The sequence below is a fragment of the Salvia splendens genome, chromosome 16, assembly GCF_004379255.2.
Source record: "Salvia splendens isolate huo1 chromosome 16, SspV2, whole genome shotgun sequence".
NCBI classification, from domain to species: Eukaryota; Viridiplantae; Streptophyta; class Magnoliopsida; order Lamiales; family Lamiaceae; genus Salvia; species Salvia splendens.
Window position 1 is genome coordinate 15,269,414 of NC_056047.1, and position 22,341 is coordinate 15,291,754.

Below are 22,341 nucleotides of genomic sequence, written 5' to 3' on the forward strand. Positions count from 1 at the left end.
ACTCAAGGAAGTAGCTATTTGAGACAACTGTTTGGCCAACATATCCATTGCCGCCTTCTGTTCTTGCTGCGCATCCTGAAGCTTGTGGACCACATCATTGTTCGACTGTAAATTGTTCTGAATGTGCTGCTGGGAACTAACGAGGTCGTGAACCATCTCATCAAGGTTCCTTGGTCTAGAGCTTGGCTGACTAGGGCCTGACCCTATATTTTGGTTTGTTCCACTTCCTTGGCCTGGGCGAATGTGCCTTTGACCTCCTGGATTGTTGTTGAAATTGCTTCCTTGACCTGGGTAAGGTGCTTGGAAATTCCTTTGATGTGGTGGTACATAAGAATTCCCTTGATAATTTTGATTCTTGTTTCCCCAGGTCGAGTGATCTCCTTGATTACGGTTGTTCCAATTTCCTTGCCCCTCATGATTTCTCCAGTTACCCTGCCTCTCGGGCTGCGGTGCGGACTGTATACTCAGTTGGGGTGCTGGCTGGCTTTGCTCGTTTTCAGACCATCTAAAGTTCGGGTGATTCCTCCAGGGTGCATCTCTTTGTCTTCCTTGGTTCCAACTTCCATCAGGATTCCAACTTCCCATCGCGTTCGCCTGGGCCTGGTAATCACCTTCCTGAGGTCCGTAATATTGCTGGAGTTGATTATCTACTGGACCTAACAACTTAGCAGTTTCCCTTGGTGCGGCTGTATTAGTTTTTTCGATAGCATTCAGCAAGGCTTTCTCCAGCCTATCAATCCTTGCTTCAACTTTGTCATCCTCCTGCTCCCTCAATGCATTCACAGAGCCTCTTTCTCACAGCATTCCTCGTACTGTCATACGCCTTCTTGGCGTCGATTAATCTTCCCAAAATCTCTCTTGCCTCACTTCCTCTCTTTCTTGTAAAATTCCCCCCGCTCGAGGAGTTCATCAAATCCTTAGACTCGGGAGTTGCCCCTTCATAAAACAGAGAGTAGGTCTCTGCCTCTATCATCCGATGATTCGGGCATGCGTCCAGCAATCCCTTGAACCTTGACCAGTATTGGCTCAATGACTCATCGTAATCCTGCTTGCATTCCACTATCTCCTTCTTCAGAGCGTTCGTCTTGTTGGATGGAAAGAAGTAATCTAGGAACTCCAATTTAAAGTCCCTCCAGGTGCGGATAGAATCCGGGGGTAATCTCAACAACCATGTATTTGCCTCCCCCTTTAGAGTGAAAGGAATCGCGCGCAAGCGATAGTCCTCCTCTGTCGCATCATTAGGCCTCCTTTGAATGCCACATAACTTGCTAAACTCGTTCAAAAACTCGTACGGGCATTCACTCCTTCGCCCAGAAAATGTTGGCAAGACACCTAACACATTCGTTTTGATCTCAATAGATCTCTGACGTGGGTTCATCACTATTGCGTGTGCTGGTTCTCCATCGAGATGAGCCGTTAGTGACCCTATTTCTGGATCTGGGTCCGCTACGTGTGCCATCTCAACTTCCTCTTCCTCCCCTGTTTCTGACTCTGTTTCCGATTCTGGTGGGGACTCCGGATCTGTTCGTCCTGAAGATTCCCAAGATTCGTCACTCAAAAACTCAGTCGGGAACGGATCTCCCGTCGTGAACCCTGATCTGGTAGTCACAGTGGAGGCTGTATCCTTGATCTTCCAAACGAACTGACCGTATTTCCAACCAGACGAGTTTACTCCGGTGGAAGCTCCTGCTCATGTACTACAAAGAAAACAGAAAGAAAAAGTAAATTAAAATTATTCACACCAAAAACTCTAGGCACTAACACAAAGTACGCCATCCATCCCCGGCAACGGCGCCATTTGAAACGAGGTTTTCTATTTTATATCGCGTGTGCACAGAAATAGATCACTGCAAGCGCTTGGTCAAGACACCACGCTCCTTAAATCCACTAGAGCACAAGGTCTAGGAACTTAAGAGAACATAAAGTGCTTGGTCGTTGGACACACATCGACTCCCCCTTCAAAAAAATATAAATCCCTCAAACCCGAATACTATGAATTAGTATAGGGAAGTGGGGTCGATCCCACAGAGATGGACTCGCAAAGTAGTGCTCAGAGACTTTGGACAGACAAATGGCTGCTGCCACGCAACAAAAGGGTTGAGAATTTTAAACTAACTCTAGACCTAGGCAGAAAATGTAAATGCTAGACCTAGGACATGTTAAACTTGTAATTCAGACTTCGACAACAAGAAACATAACCACTTCCTAGACAGTGTAAACAACTACCTAATCTAGCTAAACAGAATATGACTGAAAGTGGGGACCATAATTCCAAAAATGGCAAGTACGGAAAGAACTGCAGATTAACAAACTCTGACGCTAGCTCGCAGCAAAATGCATCTTCTCCACCCAATTGAACTTGCAGATGAACAAACAGAGCAAAAAGCGAGATTCGAACAGAATATAGAGATTTGGTCGTCGTTATCTTGCTGCAACTCGGAAACACATCAGATCTGCGTACACTAGACGGAATGAAAGAAAACACGTAAACTAAGCATGAAAATCAGATCGAAACTACTCAGATTCACGTCAGAATGCTTGATCCACTCCGGATCCAAGACATCCGAACCCAACAACCAACAAATCCAGCAAATCCAACCAAAATTCTTCCACAATCCAACTCCAATCTCCCAGGATCTGACCATTAACCTACAATAACTCAGTAAACAGCTGCGAAACGCATCCAACTCCGACAAATTTAAAACTCCAAAATCTCAATAAGCGAAACGATCAAACCAGAAATCAACACAATCGCCATAACGGAAAATCAAACTTGCATTTAAACCAGAAACTATTCGGTGAAAACAGCGAACCGAGCTTCGAACAACGAAGCTCGGCAGAGTAAGCAAAATGCGGAAAGCGGAAAATAAATTGTTTCTTCGCTCCTAACAAGAGCGGTGTTACACCATTTCGGAAGCTAAGATGAAACCCGAACGTGCGAACTGAGATCTCCTCAAAACTAGTATCAAGTGTGTGTGTGGGAAAGTGAACTAAGCAACAGGCTGTGGTGAGGTCTCCCCCGGGAAGATCCCTCCAGCTTGCATGCTTCTGCCTTTTATAGATGCGGACATAGCCCTTGAGTCTTCGTAGAAATCTCTATTCTACCCTTCAACTCTGGAGCTTCCTCCGTCGAGCAATTCTCTTCATAATCGTTCACTAAATCGCCAGTTCCTCGACCTTGTGATTTTTTGGTCTTCTTTCCTGGACCTGGCGAATTCCTTCACACACCTGGCTTAAAACGTGCGTTAGTCCTAGTAAAATCACGAATTAAATCCCTAGACCCATGCATGAAATTAGCCTTATCAAACTGCTCACACTTAAACCATGCTTGTCCTCAAGTATGAAAGACAAGAAAAAGAAATAAGGCGAATTTCAATGCACGACCCCCCCCAAGTACTATTTTACAAACAAAACAGACTCCTAGACCTAGACAACTACAACACGAAACACATAAAAATCACAAAAGAGAAGAAAACACATAAGCGCATAAACTGGTATTTTCCTAGCAGCCATCCCCACAAGTTTAAGGTCAATCCAAGCGTTTACAGCCTCAGATTCCTCCCCTTCCCTTCTTCTATCTAGTCGAGTTGTCAGTTCGTCAAGATAGCCTTCTGACTTCCCAATTGTTAGATTCACTCGATCACTCATTCCTCACCAGGGATGTTAGGATCGGATCGCTCTTAAGTTAAAGTTACTCCACTGATGCATCGGGTTATGAGAGTTTCTCCTTCCTACCGTCTCCTTTTTATTCCTGGGTCTGGTTACTACTGCTTCCTACCCTTAAATTTTTTTTTTTTTTTTTTTTTTCTTTCCTGGACTTCGTCCAGCTTATACCTCCGGTTTTATTATTTTAACTCCTCCCCTGGACTTCGTCCAGCTTATACCTCCTTTTCCTGGACTTCGTCCAGCTTATACCTCCAGAAACCCCTTTTTTCCGTCAGACTCTTCTCCCTAAGCATCAAGTGGTAGCCCATTCTTTTTACAAGTTAGCTCAAAGTGTATAGGCTTATAACTCGCTCTTATAGTAGGGCTGCACAACTGGGTTATCTAAGGCATCCTCTATCGTTCTCACTTCATCCAACTGACTTTGATTTATTAAGAGAAAAGGATTCACAATTTAGCATGTATTTTCTCTTCAATTACTCTCCCTAAGGGGCTTTTTGCTATTTATTTTACCAGTTATGCAAACACGAAACCTAAAAAAAACTTCTACAAACTCCTAGACCTAACAGAATATGTATAAGACACTAACTGCACTAACTGCGTCCCCCCTCCCACTTCATTTATGCTTGTCCCCAAGCAATCCGTATGAAGTGGAAAGCAGGCCAGTTAGTGGCGACATGAAACGAACTCAACAAAACACAAACTTCTCACACTTAGACCAAGCATTGGGCTAAGTGGGAGAAGGAACAATATACAACACAAAACATGCTATGACATATAACCCCTTCTCACACTTAGACCAATGCCTGGTCTAAGTGGAAGGGTTCAACACATATATACAGAACCTAGCATGCTGACAGGTAAAACAGAAATAAAACGAAAGAACTGTTAAATAAAAGAAAGAAAAAGTTACTTGGGTTTGAGGGGAAATTCAATTCGGTGTCTGGCCCCCGTGGGAGCCAAACTTTGGTGGCACCGTCGGCTGGGTCACCTTTGCTTTCTTCCTGGCCGGCATCTCCGGCTTCACTGGTCTGTCATCAGCAGGTCGGGGTATGGCTGTCCTCAGGACCACGGGTCTAGCGGAAGAGGGGGTGATGTGAGGCCTCGGGCCTTGTGATGGCTTCTGCGCGGATACACTTCCTGGACTTAGCGTTGTAATGTTGCCGCTAGACCCAGGAATAGTTTCTGATGCATCCGGGAACTTTTTGTGCAGCCATTTCAGCATGGTCGTCATCAAAGCAACACCCTCCGCCATCCTGTTGGTTTGCTCTGTTGACGAAGCCACCCAATCGGTGATTCGTCCCCTTAGGACTGCGGCCTCTTCCCTGCTTTTTCCGAATTCCCTTCGGATCTCAGTCATTTCCTTGCGTACCCCGTCGATTCCTTTCCTTACCTCCTCAACCTCTTTCTGAACTCCCTGAACCATCAGCCTGACTTCGTCCTCAGTGGCTTGATCCTTTACCTCCACACCATCGGGTTCCTGCTTGACTTGTGCCTCTGACTTACCGACCTCATAAAAACACACCTCCTTCCCTCGGGCGATCAGCAACCCCTTGTTGAAAAAAAAGTCGAAATTGAAGACTTCCGGGGCTGAGCACATCTTTACTACACGGCAGGCCTTGCTGATTTTAATTACAATGTTGCGCTGCAAATAGGCCCCGAGAAGATGGCACGTGTACAGATGCCGGGACGGGTTGGAGGTGACTTGATGGCAGGCTTGGGCTAACCAATAACCCAAATGAACTCGTACTCCTGTGGCCATGCACCACGTAAAGTATAGGTCGGCGGTCGTCAGGGCGTTGTTGGCAGTGCCCATCAAGTTGTAGCTAACAAAGTTTGGGCGAATCGCAGGACCCGATTTTCTATATGGTGTGCCTTCGACCAACTTGTTTTAAATTGACCCACTCTTGAGTGAGTCAAGAACTCCCACGCACCTTGTGCCTGAAATCCTGGCGTCAACTTCGGCGGACCAACCATTCTGTCGTTCCACAGGCCCTCATCATCTTCTGTTCTCGTTAGCAAGCCCATCCGCAGCGTCCACTCCCGGATACTCATCCTATGTTCTTCATTAAAAAGCCTGAAAGCTATGGAATCCGCATCCAAATCGGCGGTGGATTTGAACCGGAAGATGGAAAAGAATTCACGGGCCGCGTCGACTGGAACTTCGAAAGTGCTGTGCTTTAGTAACCAATCAAAACCGATTGCATCTATATACCCCCTGAACTCATCGTTAGAGCTAATATGTTTGAGTTCCGCCGGGTGGTACATTTTTCCGGACTTCGCCACCTTTCCCTCAGCACTCTTTTCCTTGTATATGGCCACACGTTTTGGATCGTCAAATCTTCTCATATTGTCTAGCAGCTCGTTTGTAATCCAAATCTCCGTCGGCTCAAAGTTCAGTACATCCTCGTCTTGCTCCTCCTCTGAATCACTGGACCTGGCAGGATTCTCGGGGTCCGCGGCGTATGGTACCTTGGCGGGTGGAGGAAGTGGAGATTCAGTAGATTTCCCCTTCTCCTTCTCGGTCGAGGAGGAAGCAATTTGTTTCCCTTTCCTCTTCTTAGCCCTCGCGCGGCGCCCCTCTTCGTCACTCTCCCTTCCACTCGGCCTGGGGGAGTCTTCCTGCGCAGACACGGCGGTCGCTAGGTCCAGCGTATCCTTTTCCTTTTGTTGGGCAGAAACGGCAATGTCATCAAGAATACTCCGACGTGTCCGTCTCCTTGTTTCCCTTAGATTAAGCTGCGAATCGGCCTCCTCAGAGACCTCAGTTAAATCCACTATCATGTTGAGTCCTGCATCGACAGTTTCTTGAGCACCCTCAGAATCGAGTGCTCCACTTTCCTCTGCTAACAATGGGGTTGCCCCCGTGATATAAACAGGGGTTTCTAACCCCGTAAGATTTCCTTCAGGTTGGGCTTCAGTGCCCACAGATTTTTCGGGAGTCCTTCCCGCATCAACATCTTCCTCAGTAAATTGGGCTTCATCGCCCCCAACTACGTCTAGGGTTTCCTTTTCAGAATTTAGGGCTTCGCCGCCCACTTGAACATCATCATCATCAACGGCATCCCTCTCAACAGACGCCTCCAGAACAGGGGTTTCCCCCTCAGCCCTACTGACAGTAATAGCGGTGTCTTCAACTACCGCAACAAGAGCATCTACCCCCCCAACAACACTCTCCACCAAATTCACAGCAGGAATATCAAGGTTTACTCCCTCTGAAACACCATCACCTCCAAACTTTAAAACAGGGGATTCCTTCTGAGAATCAGAACCTAACCTGGGTTCACTTACGGCCAATAACGTCAGTCCCGCGGCCAGATCTGTCTCTACTTCGCGAATCTCCGCAATGGGTGATCCTGGAACATCGGGCACTGCATCGTCCTCCGGCCTGGTGGCGGTTTCTGGGACTGTGTCCTGGGCAGAGGTGGTTTCTTCTGGAATAATGGTAGCAGCCTCCGGTGCGGTTTCTTGTACAGCAGTGGGTGGTGTCTCGACAACCTCCGGTTGTGTCACGGTGGTTGTTGGAACGGCTGGCATGGGTTGTCCCATTGCAAACATCGCGAACGCTTGCATCGCTTTATCGGCCCCTCCGAACTTCTGAAATAGTTCATTCATGAACTCCGCCGCACTCTTCTCGGCGGATCCAGAAGCGCTGCTGGTTCCTTGTTGGTTATCCATGATATTCTGCAGAAAATTTTGAAAAGAACTTGGGCGAAATTTTCAGATTAGGGTTAGAGAGAGATTGAAATTTGGGGTTTTTGATTTGGGAGAGAGAATATTTGGAGAGAGAATGAGTAATGAAAAAAATAAAAAAGGCCAAAACCGATCATAGTGTAGGCATTGGAGAGGACAGTTTCCTTTTGCAGGCGGGTGCAGGTGGTGACGCTAGCGACCGTACGCCTCCCCATAAAGTGCTCTTTGAAATCCGGACCGGTGCCAATTCCCTCCAAAACTCTTTTACCCCACAATTCCTTGCTCAAGTAAATTCCTTCTGCCAAAACGCACTAAAAGAAAACATCAAACTAAAAAAAACAAATATGAAACGCCAAACTCCCCGGGTCTAGGATATGACAGCATCAAAAACATTCCCGATGGGTCTGGTGTTTCGAAAATATTTTTGGAAGAATAAAAATTTTTTATTTGTTTGGATTTTTCTTGATTTAAAGAAAGCAATTAAATATTTACAAAATTGTTGTCAAGTGTTCTCAAAATTTCCTGGATCAGGGTATGGTTAAACTTTATATTACTAGACCCAGGAGATATTTTAAAAACACTTCCTTCCTAGACTGGTTAGGTGATATCAAAGAGTGCGCGTAGTGGCGCTTCGTCCACTACACACAACTCTGAGCTATCCCTAAAGACCTTTATCCTATGTCCATTGACAAGAAAAGGTATGGAGTTTGGTGCACTTCCCTGGATTTCAACTGCTCCGTTTGCTCGAAGTCCCATGATGATGTAAGGCCCAATCCATTTAGACTTTAACTTTCCAGGCATCAACTTGAGCTTGGATTGAAACAAAAGGACTTTCTGTCCTACCCTGAGTTCCTTGACCCGGAGATTTTTATCATGCCAAAGCTTAGTTTTTTCCTTATACCACATGGCAGATTCATAAGACTCAAGCCGTAACTCTTCCAGTTCCTGGAGCTGCATCTTCCTCTCTTCTTCACAAGCCTGCGGATTCATGTTGATCTCTTTGACCGCCCAGTATGCTCTGTGTTCGATTCCCACGGGTAAGTGGCACATTTTTCCGAATACCAACCTATATGGTGACATACCAATAGGCGTCTTATAAGCTGTCCTATAAGCCCATAATGCATCATCTAGTCTCTTACTCCAATCCTTCCTAGACGGGTTCACCGTTTTTTCGAGAATGGCCTTTATCTCCCTATTTGATATTTCTGCCTGGCCGTTGGACTGAGGATGATAAGGTGTAGACAACCTATGGTGGACTCCGTATTTCTTCATGAGAGCCTCTATTGTACGGTTCTTAAAATGGGTTCCTTGGTCTGAGATGACAGCCCTAGGGATCCCGTACCTGTTGAAAATGTTAGACCGCAGAAATTTGGCTACTTCCACAGCTTCGCAGGAGGTCGTAGCTTTTGCCTCTATCCATTTCGAAACGTAGTCCACCGCCACAAGTATGTATGTATTCCCATATGAAGATGGAAATGGACCCATAAAGTCCATACCCCAAACATCGAAAATCTCACAAACAATCACCGGAACTTGTGGCATTTCGTCCCTTCTAGAAATTCCTCCAATCTGCTGACACCTTTCGCAATTCTGGCAGAATTCGAATGCATCCTTATGTAATGTAGGCCAGTAGAAACCACTGTCTAGAACCTTCCTTGCAGTCTTCCTAGGTCCAAAGTGACCCCCACAAGCTAAAGCATGGCAATGATTCAGCACATCCCTTTGCTCCCACTCCGGAATGCATCTCCTAATTACCTGGTCAGCTCCCATTTTCCACAAATACGGATCGTCCCAAAAGTAGTATTTGGCTTCACTTTTTAATTTCATCTTCTGGGCCCGGGAAATTTCGTCGGAACTGGGTACTTCTCTAGTGACCAAGTAATTTGCTAGATCAGCGAACCATGGCTCTGCATTCGCCTGGCATTTCCTTTTTTCAGCATCTCCTGGACCTGTTGCTGCCATTACTTCTTCCCAATTGATAGGTCTAGGAGAATCGTTAAAATAATAAAGATGTTCTTCCGAGAACGCATCAGGTATTGCTTCATCCGTCTCACCTTGGTAAATGCGACTCAGGTGATCAGCCACCTTGTTCTCCGTCCCCTTCTTGTCTCTGACTTCCCAGTTAAACTCTTGTAACAGTAACACCCATCGGATCAACCTTGGCTTAGACTCCTTCTTTGCCAGTAAGTACTTTATCGCAGCGTGGTCTGTGAAGACTATCACCCTCGACCCGAGCAGATATGGTCGAAATTTTTCAAAAGAGTACACGACTGCCAACATTTCATTCTCCGTGGTGTCGTAATTTTTCTGGGCTTGATTTAGCGTTTTTGACGCATAGAAAATTACGTAACTTTTTCCATCAACTCTTTGACCTAGCACCGCCCCTACTGCATAGTCACTCGCATCACACATGATTTCAAACGGCAAACCCCAATCAGTTGCTCTGATGATGGGGGCAGATACTAATCTGTCCTTCAGCAGCTGAAAAGCCTTAATGCATTCCTCATTAAAAACAAACTCAACATCGTTATGCAACAGATGAGTGAGTGGCTGAGCAATTTTTGCAAAATCCTTTATAAATCTCCTGTAGAATCCTGCGTGACCTAGGAATCCCCTCACTTCCTTTTGATTTGTCGGGTGGGGCAGTTTTGATATCACGTCCACTTTTGCTTGGTCCACCTGTATGCCCCTTTCCGATACTACATGCCCCAGGACAATTCCTTCAGGGACCATGAAGTGGCATTTCTCGAAATTCAAAACCAAGTGCTTCTCTTGACATCTTCTCAGCACTACATCCAAGCTCGCCAGACATGAATCAAATGAATCCCCGTATACAGTGAAGTCGTCCATAAAGATCTCGATGCAATCTTCCAGCAGGTCTGAGAAAATACTCATCATACATCGTTGAAAAGTGCCTGGTGCATTGCAAAGGCCAAACGGCATTCTCCGATATGCATACGTTCCAAACGGACACGTGAAAGTTGTCTTCTCCTGGTCCTCGGGGTCCACGTAAATTTGGAAATACCCACTATATCCGTCCAAGAAACAGAAATATTGCTTGCCTGCTAATCTCTCCAGCATCTGGTCAATGAACGGAAGGGGAAAATGGTCTTTCTTGGTTGCCTCATTCAATCTTCTGTAGTCAATGCACATCCTCCAACCGGTGACTAGCCTGGTCGGTACCAACTCATTCTTGTCGTTCTTGACAACCTGGATTCCCGACTTTTTGGGTACCATGTGTACTGGGCTAACCCATTCACTGTCGGGTATGGAATAAATGATTCCTAGGGATAACAACTTCAATACCTCCTTCAATACCTCTTCCCTCATATTGGGATTCAATTTGCGTTGAGTGTCTCTGCAGGGTTTCGCTCCTTCATTTAATCGAATGTGATGCATGCACAGATCAGGGCTAATCCCTACCAAGTCAGAAAGTGTCCAACCAATAGCGTTCTTGTTCCTTCGGATGACTTTCAGCAGCTCCTCTTCCTGTTCCTTGATCAAGTTGCTGTTGATAATCACCGGAAAAGTCTCATTCGCCTCAAGGTAAGCATACTTTAGGCCTGGCGGAAGTGTTTTCAACTCCTTCTTGGGAACATCTTTTTCCTGGGGCAGGGGGTTCTTTTCTGCTGCTCCAGTCGTCATCCCCTTAGTCGATCCAGGAAGATCTTCCTTGGTTGCCCCATAAAGTGTCTCCCTCGATCTGGCTAGCTCGGGCTTGGTGCAAAATTCCAGAATTGCTTCTGCTAGCTCTTCATCTGACAACTTGCTCGTATTCATTGCTTGGCACCAACTGGCCACCTCCCTATCAATAGCATGACTCATCTCTGAGTTCTCAATCTGTCCCTGCATTAATTCAGTCTCGAGGTATTCCTGGACCAAGGGGTTAATGATATCTACAGAATGCATATTTTCAACATCAAGTGGCTTCTTCATTGCCTCATCTATGCTGAATGTATATTTATCCCCATTGTAATCGAGACAGATAGTACCATCAAAGACATCAATGATAGTCTTAGCAGTTCGCAGGAAAGGTCTCCCCAATAATACTCCGCCAGACTCTACAGACTCATTATCGCTCATCTTAATCACATGGAAGTCAGCCGGGTACAGGAAGTCGTGTACCTTGACTATTACGTTCTCGAGCACTCCTTCAGGGCAGATGCATGACCTGTCCGCCAATTGGATCACAACCTTCGTATCCACCATACCTACTCCCACTAACCTCTTGTATATGGACAGGGGTAACACATTTATGGATGCTCCCAAGTCACACATAGCATGCTCAATTTTTACATCGCCGATGGAAATAGGCAAGGTGAACATACTTGGGTCATTGCATTTCGAAGGCATCCTCCGCTTCTGAATTACCGCGGACACATTCTCGCCTATCAAGATTTTTCCACTAGGTCTAGCCTTCCCAGCTATAAACTCTTTGATGAACTTGCTGAAAACTGGCATTTTCAAAGCCTGTAAGAAGGGTAGATTTATCTCCAGTTTCCCGAAAATATCCATAAGATCCACTGGCTCATCCTTCTTTTTCTTTGCCTCTCCTCGGTTTGGGAAAGGTTTTGGTCGTTTCCCGGTTCCGGAACATTCACCTGCTGAAGATTCATCGACTCCTTTTTTCTCTACCAATTCCGGTTCTGGATCTAGGAAAAATGGTTCGATTGTCCTGGGCAGCCGTTTCTCTAAATCTCCTGCCTGAAGTTCATCTCTAACTGCAGGGTTGCTTTCAACCGAGTTTCTTGATTCAGTGGTTTTTTCCTCTGTTTCCTTATCCTTAATGGGGGTCGTGACCTCCCTGTACCTCATGACCGGCCCTTCGTACTCCTTCCCAGATCTCAGCGTGATCTGGCTAATATTGGCTTTGTCAGGTGGTCTTACCGATGCAGGAATCTTGCCCTCGTTTCCCCGCATATCACTCAAGGAAGTAGCTATTTGAGACAACTGTTTGGCCAACATATCCATTGCCGCCTTCTGTTCTTGCTGCGCATCCTGAAGCTTGTGGACCACATCATTGTTCGACTGTAAATTGTTCTGAATGTGCTGCTGGGAACTAACGAGGTCGTGAACCATCTCATCAAGGTTCCTTGGTCTAGAGCTTGGCTGACTAGGGCCTGACCCTATATTTTGGTTTGTTCCACTTCCTTGGCCTGGGCGAATGTGCCTTTGACCTCCTGGATTGTTGTTGAAATTGCTTCCTTGACCTGGGTAAGGTGCTTGGAAATTCCTTTGATGTGGTGGTACATAAGAATTCCCTTGATAATTTTGATTCTTGTTTCCCCAGGTCGAGTGATCTCCTTGATTACGGTTGTTCCAATTTCCTTGCCCCTCATGATTTCTCCAGTTACCCTGCCTCTCGGGCTGCGGTGCGGACTGTATACTCAGTTGGGGTGCTGGCTGGCTTTGCTCGTTTTCAGACCATCTAAAGTTCGGGTGATTCCTCCAGGGTGCATCTCTTTGTCTTCCTTGGTTCCAACTTCCATCAGGATTCCAACTTCCCATCGCGTTCGCCTGGGCCTGGTAATCACCTTCCTGAGGTCCGTAATATTGCTGGAGTTGATTATCTACTGGACCTAACAACTTAGCAGTTTCCCTTGGTGCGGCTGTATTAGTTTTTTCGATAGCATTCAGCAAGGCTTTCTCCAGCCTATCAATCCTTGCTTCAACTTTGTCATCCTCCTGCTCCCTCAATGCATTCACAGAGCCTTTTCTCACAGCATTCCTCGTACTGTCATACGCCTTCTTGGCGTCGATTAATCTTCCCAAAATCTCTCTTGCCTCACTTCCTCTCTTTCTTGTAAAATTCCCCCCGCTCGAGGAGTTCATCAAATCCTTAGACTCGGGAGTTGCCCCTTCATAAAACAGAGAGTAGGTCTCTGCCTCTATCATCCGATGATTCGGGCATGCGTCCAGCAATCCCTTGAACCTTGACCAGTATTGGCTCAATGACTCATCGTAATCCTGCTTGCATTCCACTATCTCCTTCTTCAGAGCGTTCGTCTTGTTGGATGGAAAGAAGTAATCTAGGAACTCCAATTTAAAGTCCCTCCAGGTGCGGATAGAATCCGGGGGTAATCTCAACAACCATGTATTTGCCTCCCCCTTTAGAGTGAAAGGAATCGCGCGCAAGCGATAGTCCTCCTCTGTCGCATCATTAGGCCTCCTTTGAATGCCACATAACTTGCTAAACTCGTTCAAAAACTCGTACGGGCATTCACTCCTTCGCCCAGAAAATGTTGGCAAGACACCTAACACATTCGTTTTGATCTCAATAGATCTCTGACGTGGGTTCATCACTATTGCGTGTGCTGGTTCTCCATCGAGATGAGCCGTTAGTGACCCTATTTCTGGATCTGGGTCCGCTACGTGTGCCATCTCAACTTCCTCTTCCTCCCCTGTTTCTGACTCTGTTTCCGATTCTGGTGGGGACTCCGGATCTGTTCGTCCTGAAGATTCCCAAGATTCGTCACTCAAAAACTCAGTCGGGAACGGATCTCCCGTCGTGAACCCTGATCTGGTAGTCACAGTGGAGGCTGTATCCTTGATCTTCCAAACGAACTGACCGTATTTCCAACTAGACGAGTTACTCCGGTGGAAGCTCCTGCTCATGTACTACAAAGAAAACAGAAAGAAAAAGTAAATTAAAATTATTCACACCAAAAACTCTAGGCACTAACACAAAGTACGCCATCCATCCCCGGCAACGGCGCCATTTGAAACGAGGTTTTCTATTTTATATCGCGTGTGCACAGAAATAGATCACTGCAAGCGCTTGGTCAAGACACCACGCTCCTTAAATCCACTAGAGCACAAGGTCTAGGAACTTAAGAGAACATAAAGTGCTTGGTCGTTGGACACACATCGACTCCCCTTCAAAAAATATAAATCCCTCAACCCGAATACTATGAATTAGTATAGGGAAGTGGGGTCGATCCCACAGAGATGGACTCGCAAAGTAGTGCTCAGAGACTTTGGACAGACAAATGGCTACTGCCACGCAACAAAAGGGTTGAGAATTTTAAACTAACTCTAGACCTAGGCAGAAAATGTAAATGCTAGACCTAGGACATGTTAAACTTGTAAATTCAGACTTCGACAACAAGAAACATAACCACTTCCTAGACAGTGTAAACAACTACCTAATCTAGCTAAACAGAATATGACTGAAAGTGGGGACCATAATTCCAAAAATGGCAAGTACGGAAAGAACTGCAGATTAACAAACTCTGACGCTAGCTCGCAGCAAAATGCATCTTCTCCACCCAATTGAACTTGCAGATGAACAAACAGAGCAAAAAGCGAGATTCGAACAGAATATAGAGATTTGGTCGTCGTTATCTTGCTGCAACTCGGAAACACATCAGATCTGCGTACACTAGACGGAATGAAAGAAAAACACGTAAACTAAGCATGAAAATCAGATCGAAACTACTCAGATTCACGTCAGAATGCTTGATCCACTCCGGATCCAAGACATCCGAACCCAACAACCAACAAATCCAGCAAATCCAACCAAAATTCTTCCACAATCCAACTCCAATCTCCCAGATCTGACCATTAACCTGCAATAACTCAGTAAACAGCTGCGAAACGCATCCAACTCCGACAAATTAAAACTCCAAAATCTCAATAAGCGAAACGATCAAACCAGAAATCAACACAATCGCCATAACGGAAAATCAAACTTGCATTTAAACCAGAAACTATTCGGTGAAAACAGCGAACCGAGCTTCGAACAACGAAGCTCGGCAGAGTAAGCAAAATGCGGAAAGCGGAAAATAAATTGTTTCTTCGCTCCTAACAAGAGCGGTGTTACACCATTTCGGAAGCTAAGATGAAACCCGAACGTGCGAACTGAGATCTCCTCAAAACTAGTATCAAGTGTGTGTGTGGGAAAGTGAACTAAGCAACAGGCTGTGGTGAGGTCTCCCCCGGGAAGATCCCTCCAGCTTGCATGCTTCTGCCTTTTATAGATGCGGACATAGCCCTTGAGTCTTCGTAGAAATCTCTATTCTACCCTTCAACTCTGGAGCTTCCTCCGTCGAGCAATTCTCTTCATAATCGTTCACTAAATCGCCAGTTCCTCGACCTTGTGATTTTTTGGTCTTCTTTCCTGGACCTGGCGAATTCCTTCACACACCTGGCTTAAAACGTGCGTTAGTCCTAGTAAAATCACGAATTAAATCCCTAGACCCATGCATGAAATTAGCCTTATCAGTAGGTCTATGGAAATGACTAGTTTTGTGGTAGGAATGGTTCAACTTAGGTAATATGAAGTCTTTTAGTTTATCTAATCTTTGGGTGTGTACTGGGAAGCCTCATGTGTGTACATGAACCACTTAATCAGAACACTACTAAGCAGACATTAACAAAGAAGCTAACATTATGAAATAAGGTTCCATCAAAAACTATGCATAACAAAGTTTCATGTTTAGGTAAAGATCACAAAATAACAAAAAATGCATACAAAAGCAGGGCCATACACAAGAGTTCCCAAATGCTACTGCTGCCCGAAACAAAACCACCAACTGCTGCACCATCAAAGCAAAAAAACATTACCAACCATTTCGTCACCAAGATCAGCCTTGCAACATGTTGTCGGATTCCAATAGGTCGAAGACAAACGCTGCATGAGCAGTTTCCGGCAACCCCCGAAACAGGTCAAGTAGCTCGGGTCCTTTGACCAGCTTCTTACTCACATAGAATTGTAGCTTAAGAGATAAGCCGGGTAGACCTTTCAGTTGGTCAAAGACCTCAGCCCGCTTGTTGCTTAGATCGAACTCGTATCCTATTCTCTTCGAAATCTCGGTCAAACGATCATTAGTATCGCTGTGAAGCTGTCCCATGAGCGTTAGCACGCCGTCCATCTTGTCTTCGACCTTTCGCTTCTTCATCACCTTCTTAGTTAGTTTTTGTTCTGGACCGGACCCCGACCCAGATGCAGCCCCCACGGCATGTGGTTGACGCACCCCCGCCCCCGAAACTGTCCCGACATCAACACCAGCACCAGATCCAGGCACTCCACCCTCTGTTACAGATTGGCTGTCGGCTATCATGTCTGGAAGGATCCCGTCCGGGATTGGCTCGTCAGGAAATAGCTTTGCAAACGTCATGTGGGGGGAAATGGCCTCATCGACTGGAACTTCATTTTGTTGGCCGTATATTGTACCCGCAGCAGCAGACACGTCTATACCACGTTCACCATCCGCACGGTCCTGACCAAACACCTCATTCCAGTCTTCGTATTGAGGCCACGATTTGTTCCTCATGTACTTCGCATGTCTGTCTTTCTGGGTACAAACATCCAAAGCAAACATATCAAGATTTATAAACGCACTGATCACTCCAGCAGTAGGCACGCATAGAGAAAAAAAAAACCATTTTCCAAACCCCAAAGCAAATAGCACATTACGGACCTTGCTATAAAATGAAGATTTATATAAGCAATGATCAATTCAATGTTATGAATCCTAAGCAGTAGGCACGCAGGGAAAAAAACCATTTTGCAAACCAAATATCAAATACAACTATACATACCTTGCAAAAAAGTGCCCACTGTTCATCATCGGCTTCAATTCGGTATGTACCATCCGAATTGAAGCCAATGCCACTGTGGTTTAGCATCATCTTTAGTGATCCATAACTCCTCTTCCGAGTAGTTATTTTGGAGTAGATGTGCGGGTGTGGGAGGATATCGGTATTTGGAAATTCACGCTTAATCGCCTCCCTCGCGCGTACCAGGTAACCAGAGCGAAACCCATTGTCGGATTTCCATCCATTAGCTGCCAACTCCTTTAGAGTTGCCATTAGGATCTCTTCTTCACGGACTGACCATATGCGTCTAGACCTGTCAGCTTTTGAGTTCCTATTCGGATAGAAGTCGTTGCTACCTATTGCGCGAAACAACTGATGAATCTCGAATTTTTGAGTATACATACCATAGTAAACGATTACATGAATCAAGAACAACATTACCCTCTGGACTTCCTTCGTTCTCGCTAACTTCATGGTGTTGAGAGGCCATAACACCCAAAATCTACCAAGAGGCAGAAGCAACAATGCACTATAAATCCTATACAATCGCTCAAACACCAACATACCAAAAAATCAAACACCAACATTGGAGAAAGTATAAACACCGCTCAAATGAACCCAGATTTCATACAGTTTTACAGCAATAAATTCCAACGAAGGCCAAATGAACCCAGATTTCATACATTCACAGCAATCAACTTGGTTAATCATTGTAAATTAAGTGGTTCGAAGGAATGCATACCTGTCGATATGAAAATTAGGGCGAATGGCGATGGGAATTAAGTAGTTCGAATGCCTTTTGCCTGATATCTGCGAGGTCGTTCGTCACCAACGTGGTTCTCGGCGAGGCGCGGGAATGATTTGGGCAGAAACTTGAATACACTCTATTTAGGGCTGCAAGGACAAAATGGGGTATTGAGTAAAATTATGAGGACAAAACAGACTATTTAACATCTTATCATACATTTTCTATTGCCTAATCAAAGACAATAAAAGAAACCCTAAAAACAATATCAGAGCTATCAAACATCATACTCACATAAGGCCTATCACACATATCATGCAAAACCATATAAAAAAACCCTATCTCACCCAACTCTATGTGGTCAATCAAACGAGGCCTAAGAGTGACTATTATGGTGGGATGGAGACACTATATCTTGTTTGTATCTTCATCATATAGCGTGGAAGGCTGCCACATGTGCATGCTCGCCTTCTTTTAATCGGTTAATCGGGATTCTCTCATTTCCCACTTTCCTTTTTTCTGCACAAATCCAAAATAAATCCCTCAGATCTCACCATTTCCATCCCATTCAAATCCTATCATATGCGGAATTTTCACGAGCCTGTTAAACTCTAGCTAGATTTTGCACTTTATGGAGTACACATATTCCAATTTCCCCCCTTCCTGAAACTTGCCGGATTTTCACTTTTTCGGCCAATTATTTGCTAAAAACAATGAAAGCTGCACATACCAATTCGGAAAATCTCATCCACGACTCGATGACCAAAGCTTTTCCGAAGCTAATGCTGTGGCTGATTCTGTTGGTGACGGCCACTTTCTTAGTCTTCACAACTAAGCTGCTTTCCTCCCCTCACGATTCCTGCGACGACCAAATCTTCGCCTCCGGCAATTTACCGGTCGTCCGAGCCGCAAACGAGACGACGCTGCCGGTTCAGAAACCCTCGGAATCGCTCCAATTTGTGAGCTCACGCGCCGAGAGACAGAATCAGACTGGGCTGGAGCACATTGTTTTTGGCATTGCCGCGTCGGCCAATTTTTGGGGGAAGAGGAAGGAATACATCAAGCTATGGTGGAATCCGCAGCTAGGAATGCGAGGAATTGTGTGGCTGGATCGCCGCGTGAGAGCGTACAAAAACGAGACGGAGAGGCTGCCGCCACTTAGGGTTTCGAGCGACACGTCGCAATTCGCTTACAGGAACAAGCGAGGGCACCGCTCCGCAATCCGGATTTCTCGGATTGTGTCGGAGACTCTGAGGTCGGCGGAGATGGGGGACGTGCGGTGGCTGGTGATGGGCGACGACGACACGGTGTTTGTAGCGGAGAATTTGGTTAGGGTTTTGAGGAAGTACGATCACAATCAGTACTACTACATCGGGAGCTCGAGCGAGAGCCATTTGCAGAATATACATTTCTCCTACGCAATGGCGTACGGCGGAGGCGGCTTCGCGATAAGCTATCCGCTTGCGGTTGCGCTGCAGAAGATGCAGGATAGGTGTATACAGCGCTACCCAGGGTTGTACGGCTCCGACGATCGGATGCAGGCGTGTATGGCCGAACTCGGGGTGCCACTCACTAAAGAACTCGGCTTTCACCAGGTGAATTGGAATCGGTTCTATTTCTTTATTTTGTGTTCTTTTCTTGAGTTTTTACTTTAATTGCTGTTTTGATTATGTCTATTGTCTTGATAGGGATTATCATTGACCTAATGTTTGGTTTTCCTGCTTTTGCATCATAAAGTTGATATCTTTTGCTTTCATAAAAGAAATGAATTACGTGTTTACCAATATTTTGAGGTTTGTTATTCAGGAAGATGTCTTTCTATCATTGCCTAATGCCTACCATGGTTAAAAAAGTGGTGTGGCTTGCTGTTAAACCAACCTTCCTACCATTGTTAATTAAAAATTGGGATGATTGCTAACAGATTCACGAACTTTGGTTTGATTTTGGTTTCAACACTTCTTATAAATTGTTGCACTATTAACCAAGTTTCAGTTTTAACAAAATTGATACAGCCAAAATTTTCCAATGACTGAAGAAATGACTTAGCATGATTTGTTTTGCACATTGGCTGTGTGCAGTCTCTATTCCACCCAAGGAACAATGCCGCGTGAGTATTTAAGGCCTTGTCTATGTTAATAAAAGTGGTGTCATTACTGGAACAGTTTATGTGTTGAGAAGCCAAGTGTAGACAAAGTTCGTGTACTTTTTAGCAATTTATCCTTAAAAGTAGTTGGTTGATTAAAGCAGTGTGCGGAATATGGTTGGAGTTAATGTTGTTACTTTATTGATATTAATTGGCTGATCATAAATTTTGAGAGCTATGTAACTCTAACAATGTATTCTTGGTGGATGGAAATTCAGTATGATGTTCATGGGGATTTATTCGGGCTCTTAGCAGCGCACCCTGTCACACCACTAGTGTCATTGCACCACTTGGATGTGGTGGAACCAATATTCCCCAATGTCACTCGAATCCAGGCACTGCAGCGGCTGAGAATGCCAATGCAGCTTGATTCAGCCGCTCTGATGCAGCAGTCCATTTGCTATGACAAAACCAATAGTTGGACTATATCAGTGTCATGGGGATTTGCTGTTCAAGTATTCAGGGGAGTGTTATCACCTAGAGAGATTGAGATGCCATCAAGGACTTTCTTGAACTGGTACAAGAGAGCTGATTACACAGCCTATGCATTCAACACACGACCGGTTATGAGGAATCCATGTCAGAAGCCCTTTGTTTTCTATTTGTCAAGGGCGAGATTGGAGTCATCTACTGATCAAACAGTGAGTATATACACCCAGCATCATGCTCCTCAACCTGAATGCAAATGGAATATTACTGATCCAACTGATATTGATCGAGTGGAGGTACACAAGAAGCCTGATCCCCATCTATGGGATAGGGTAAGTCAAATCTCTCTCTCATGTTGAGATACAATAATTGTTGTCTAATTCATTAGTCACTAGATACTATGTAACCACCTACTTACAAAAGAATAAAAAGGTCAACTTGATGCGATGTTAGACAACACGAAGGACAAATAAACAATTGAACCCTGCCCAATTCTATGTAACCACCTACTCACCAGCACCATCTTTAGATTTGAAAAAATTCTGATTGTTATTTACAATCATAGTACTGGTATTTTACACTCTGGTAGTGTCTTTCTATATGAAATTGACACTGACTTGTTTTTTTTTTGTTTGTGTCTAGTCTCCAAGGAGAAATTGTTGTTGGGTCTTGAGGTCGACGAAGAAAAGCATGGTTATTGATGTGGGAGTATGCAGGGAAGGTGAGATCACTGAAGTTTAAAATGCTGGCACATAGTCCCCAATCGATCTTCACCAGTTCCCTTCATTCAATGATCTGTTAATCAACAACTTGACATTTCTTGGGACAGAGGTGTATACCAAGAAAATTTTCTGAGCTTTATAGCCCGCCATTATTTATTGAGGCTATGTACCATTATAAAGTTGAAACACATGAATATAGAGAGATCTGCCATTTGTCCTGCATAAGTTTGTAAGATTATGCAGATGGCTGTATAGGTTTGGATACCATTAAATTATGTAATAGAAAATTAAAGTACAGGATGTGGTATGTTTGTACTTGCATTTTGTCAAAACGTTAACAAGAATGGGGCCTACCAGCTGGAGCTGTTGAATTTTAAGCTATCTAAGAATGTGATTATGTCCCTTTCAAAAAAATGTGATTAGGTTGCATCTGCATCTGGTGCAATTCATTGTATCTTTTGATGATATATCAATCTATCCGTTTTCATAGGCAAAAGAAGACTTTTAGAGAGATTTGTTGTGTGTTATTCTTTGTCCAGAAAGATTTAATGAAAATGAAAAAGATGAATTCTGTTTTTTTAACAATTTGGGTAATGGAAATGGAACTTCCTCTCAGTTCGCCCCTGTCCCTCTCTCAAGCCAATTTTAAAGGAATTCCGTAAAAATTTACAAAATTTAAAAAGAAGTTTTATTGAGTTTTAACAGTTTTCAAAGAAAAAACCAAACTACTTTGATGAGGAGACCTACCTCAATTATCCACTACAACATTATTTAATTTGTAAGATTGTATTTCAAAATTAAATATGTGTTTGGTTCATGAAATTTAATAATACAACTCAATCCTAAATGGATAATTATGGAATAAGTAGCCATAGGCAACCAAACACCACCTAGATAACTAAAATAGTCTCACAACTTTATCTTAGATCATATACTTGGTAGTACTATTTTATTAAGGAAACCGAACCCGCCTAGATATTCACATTAGTCGTCTTTTGTCATCGAAAGCTTGTTCTTTTGCGATAAGTAAGCAGTGGATTAGAGTTCAAATCATAAAATCACCGCTAGTTATGCTGAAGTCATTTTGATTTTCCCAGTGTCTTTTTTTAATTTAGGGAGACGACAACAATTGTGATTTTTGAGTCATTCAAATTTGATTTTTAAATTTCATGATTTATCATTTAAAATACCTTAAGAAATTATAGATTTTCCATTTAATTTATCCTCTAGAACGAATTAAACTATAACCGCACAACTTTTAAGAAATTATAGATTTTCCATTTAATTTATCCTCCAAAAGGAATTAAACTATTATCACACAACAATAATAGGGGTTTGGGTGAACATGATACTTATTAAATAAGTAGAGTTACAAAAGTTGGTGTACGCATGTTGTAAGTGGGCTC

General features: G+C 44.3%; 2 protein-coding genes across 8 annotated transcripts; one reads left to right on the forward strand and one right to left on the reverse strand.

The window, feature by feature from the left end:
• Positions 1–15,727: 15,727 nt before the first annotated feature.
• LOC121772052 lies at positions 15,728–18,509 on the reverse strand. Of its 7 annotated transcripts, none has more exons than XM_042168995.1 (5): positions 17,989–18,120; positions 17,639–17,790; positions 17,338–17,398; positions 16,900–17,252; positions 15,728–16,652 (listed from the first exon to the last, which is right to left on the reverse strand). In XM_042168995.1, the coding sequence occupies exons 3-5, from the start codon at positions 17,384–17,386 to the stop codon at positions 15,942–15,944; spliced, it is 1,113 nt and encodes a 370-aa protein (XP_042024929.1). In that variant the 5' UTR covers positions 17,387–17,398; positions 17,639–17,790; positions 17,989–18,120; the 3' UTR covers positions 15,728–15,941. The 7 variants fall into 7 exon arrangements, with proteins under 7 accessions (XP_042024929.1, XP_042024928.1, XP_042024926.1 ...); XM_042168994.1 differs by having other exon boundaries at positions 17,338–17,434; XM_042168992.1 differs by having other exon boundaries at positions 16,900–17,398.
• On the forward strand, positions 18,352–21,431 carry LOC121772051. The gene is made up of 3 exons (XM_042168988.1): positions 18,352–19,236; positions 20,003–20,545; positions 20,856–21,431. Exons 1-3 carry the CDS (start codon positions 18,355–18,357, stop codon positions 20,952–20,954), a joined length of 1,524 nt encoding a protein of 507 aa, XP_042024922.1. The 5' UTR covers positions 18,352–18,354; the 3' UTR covers positions 20,955–21,431.
• Positions 21,432–22,341: the final 910 nt, after the last annotated feature.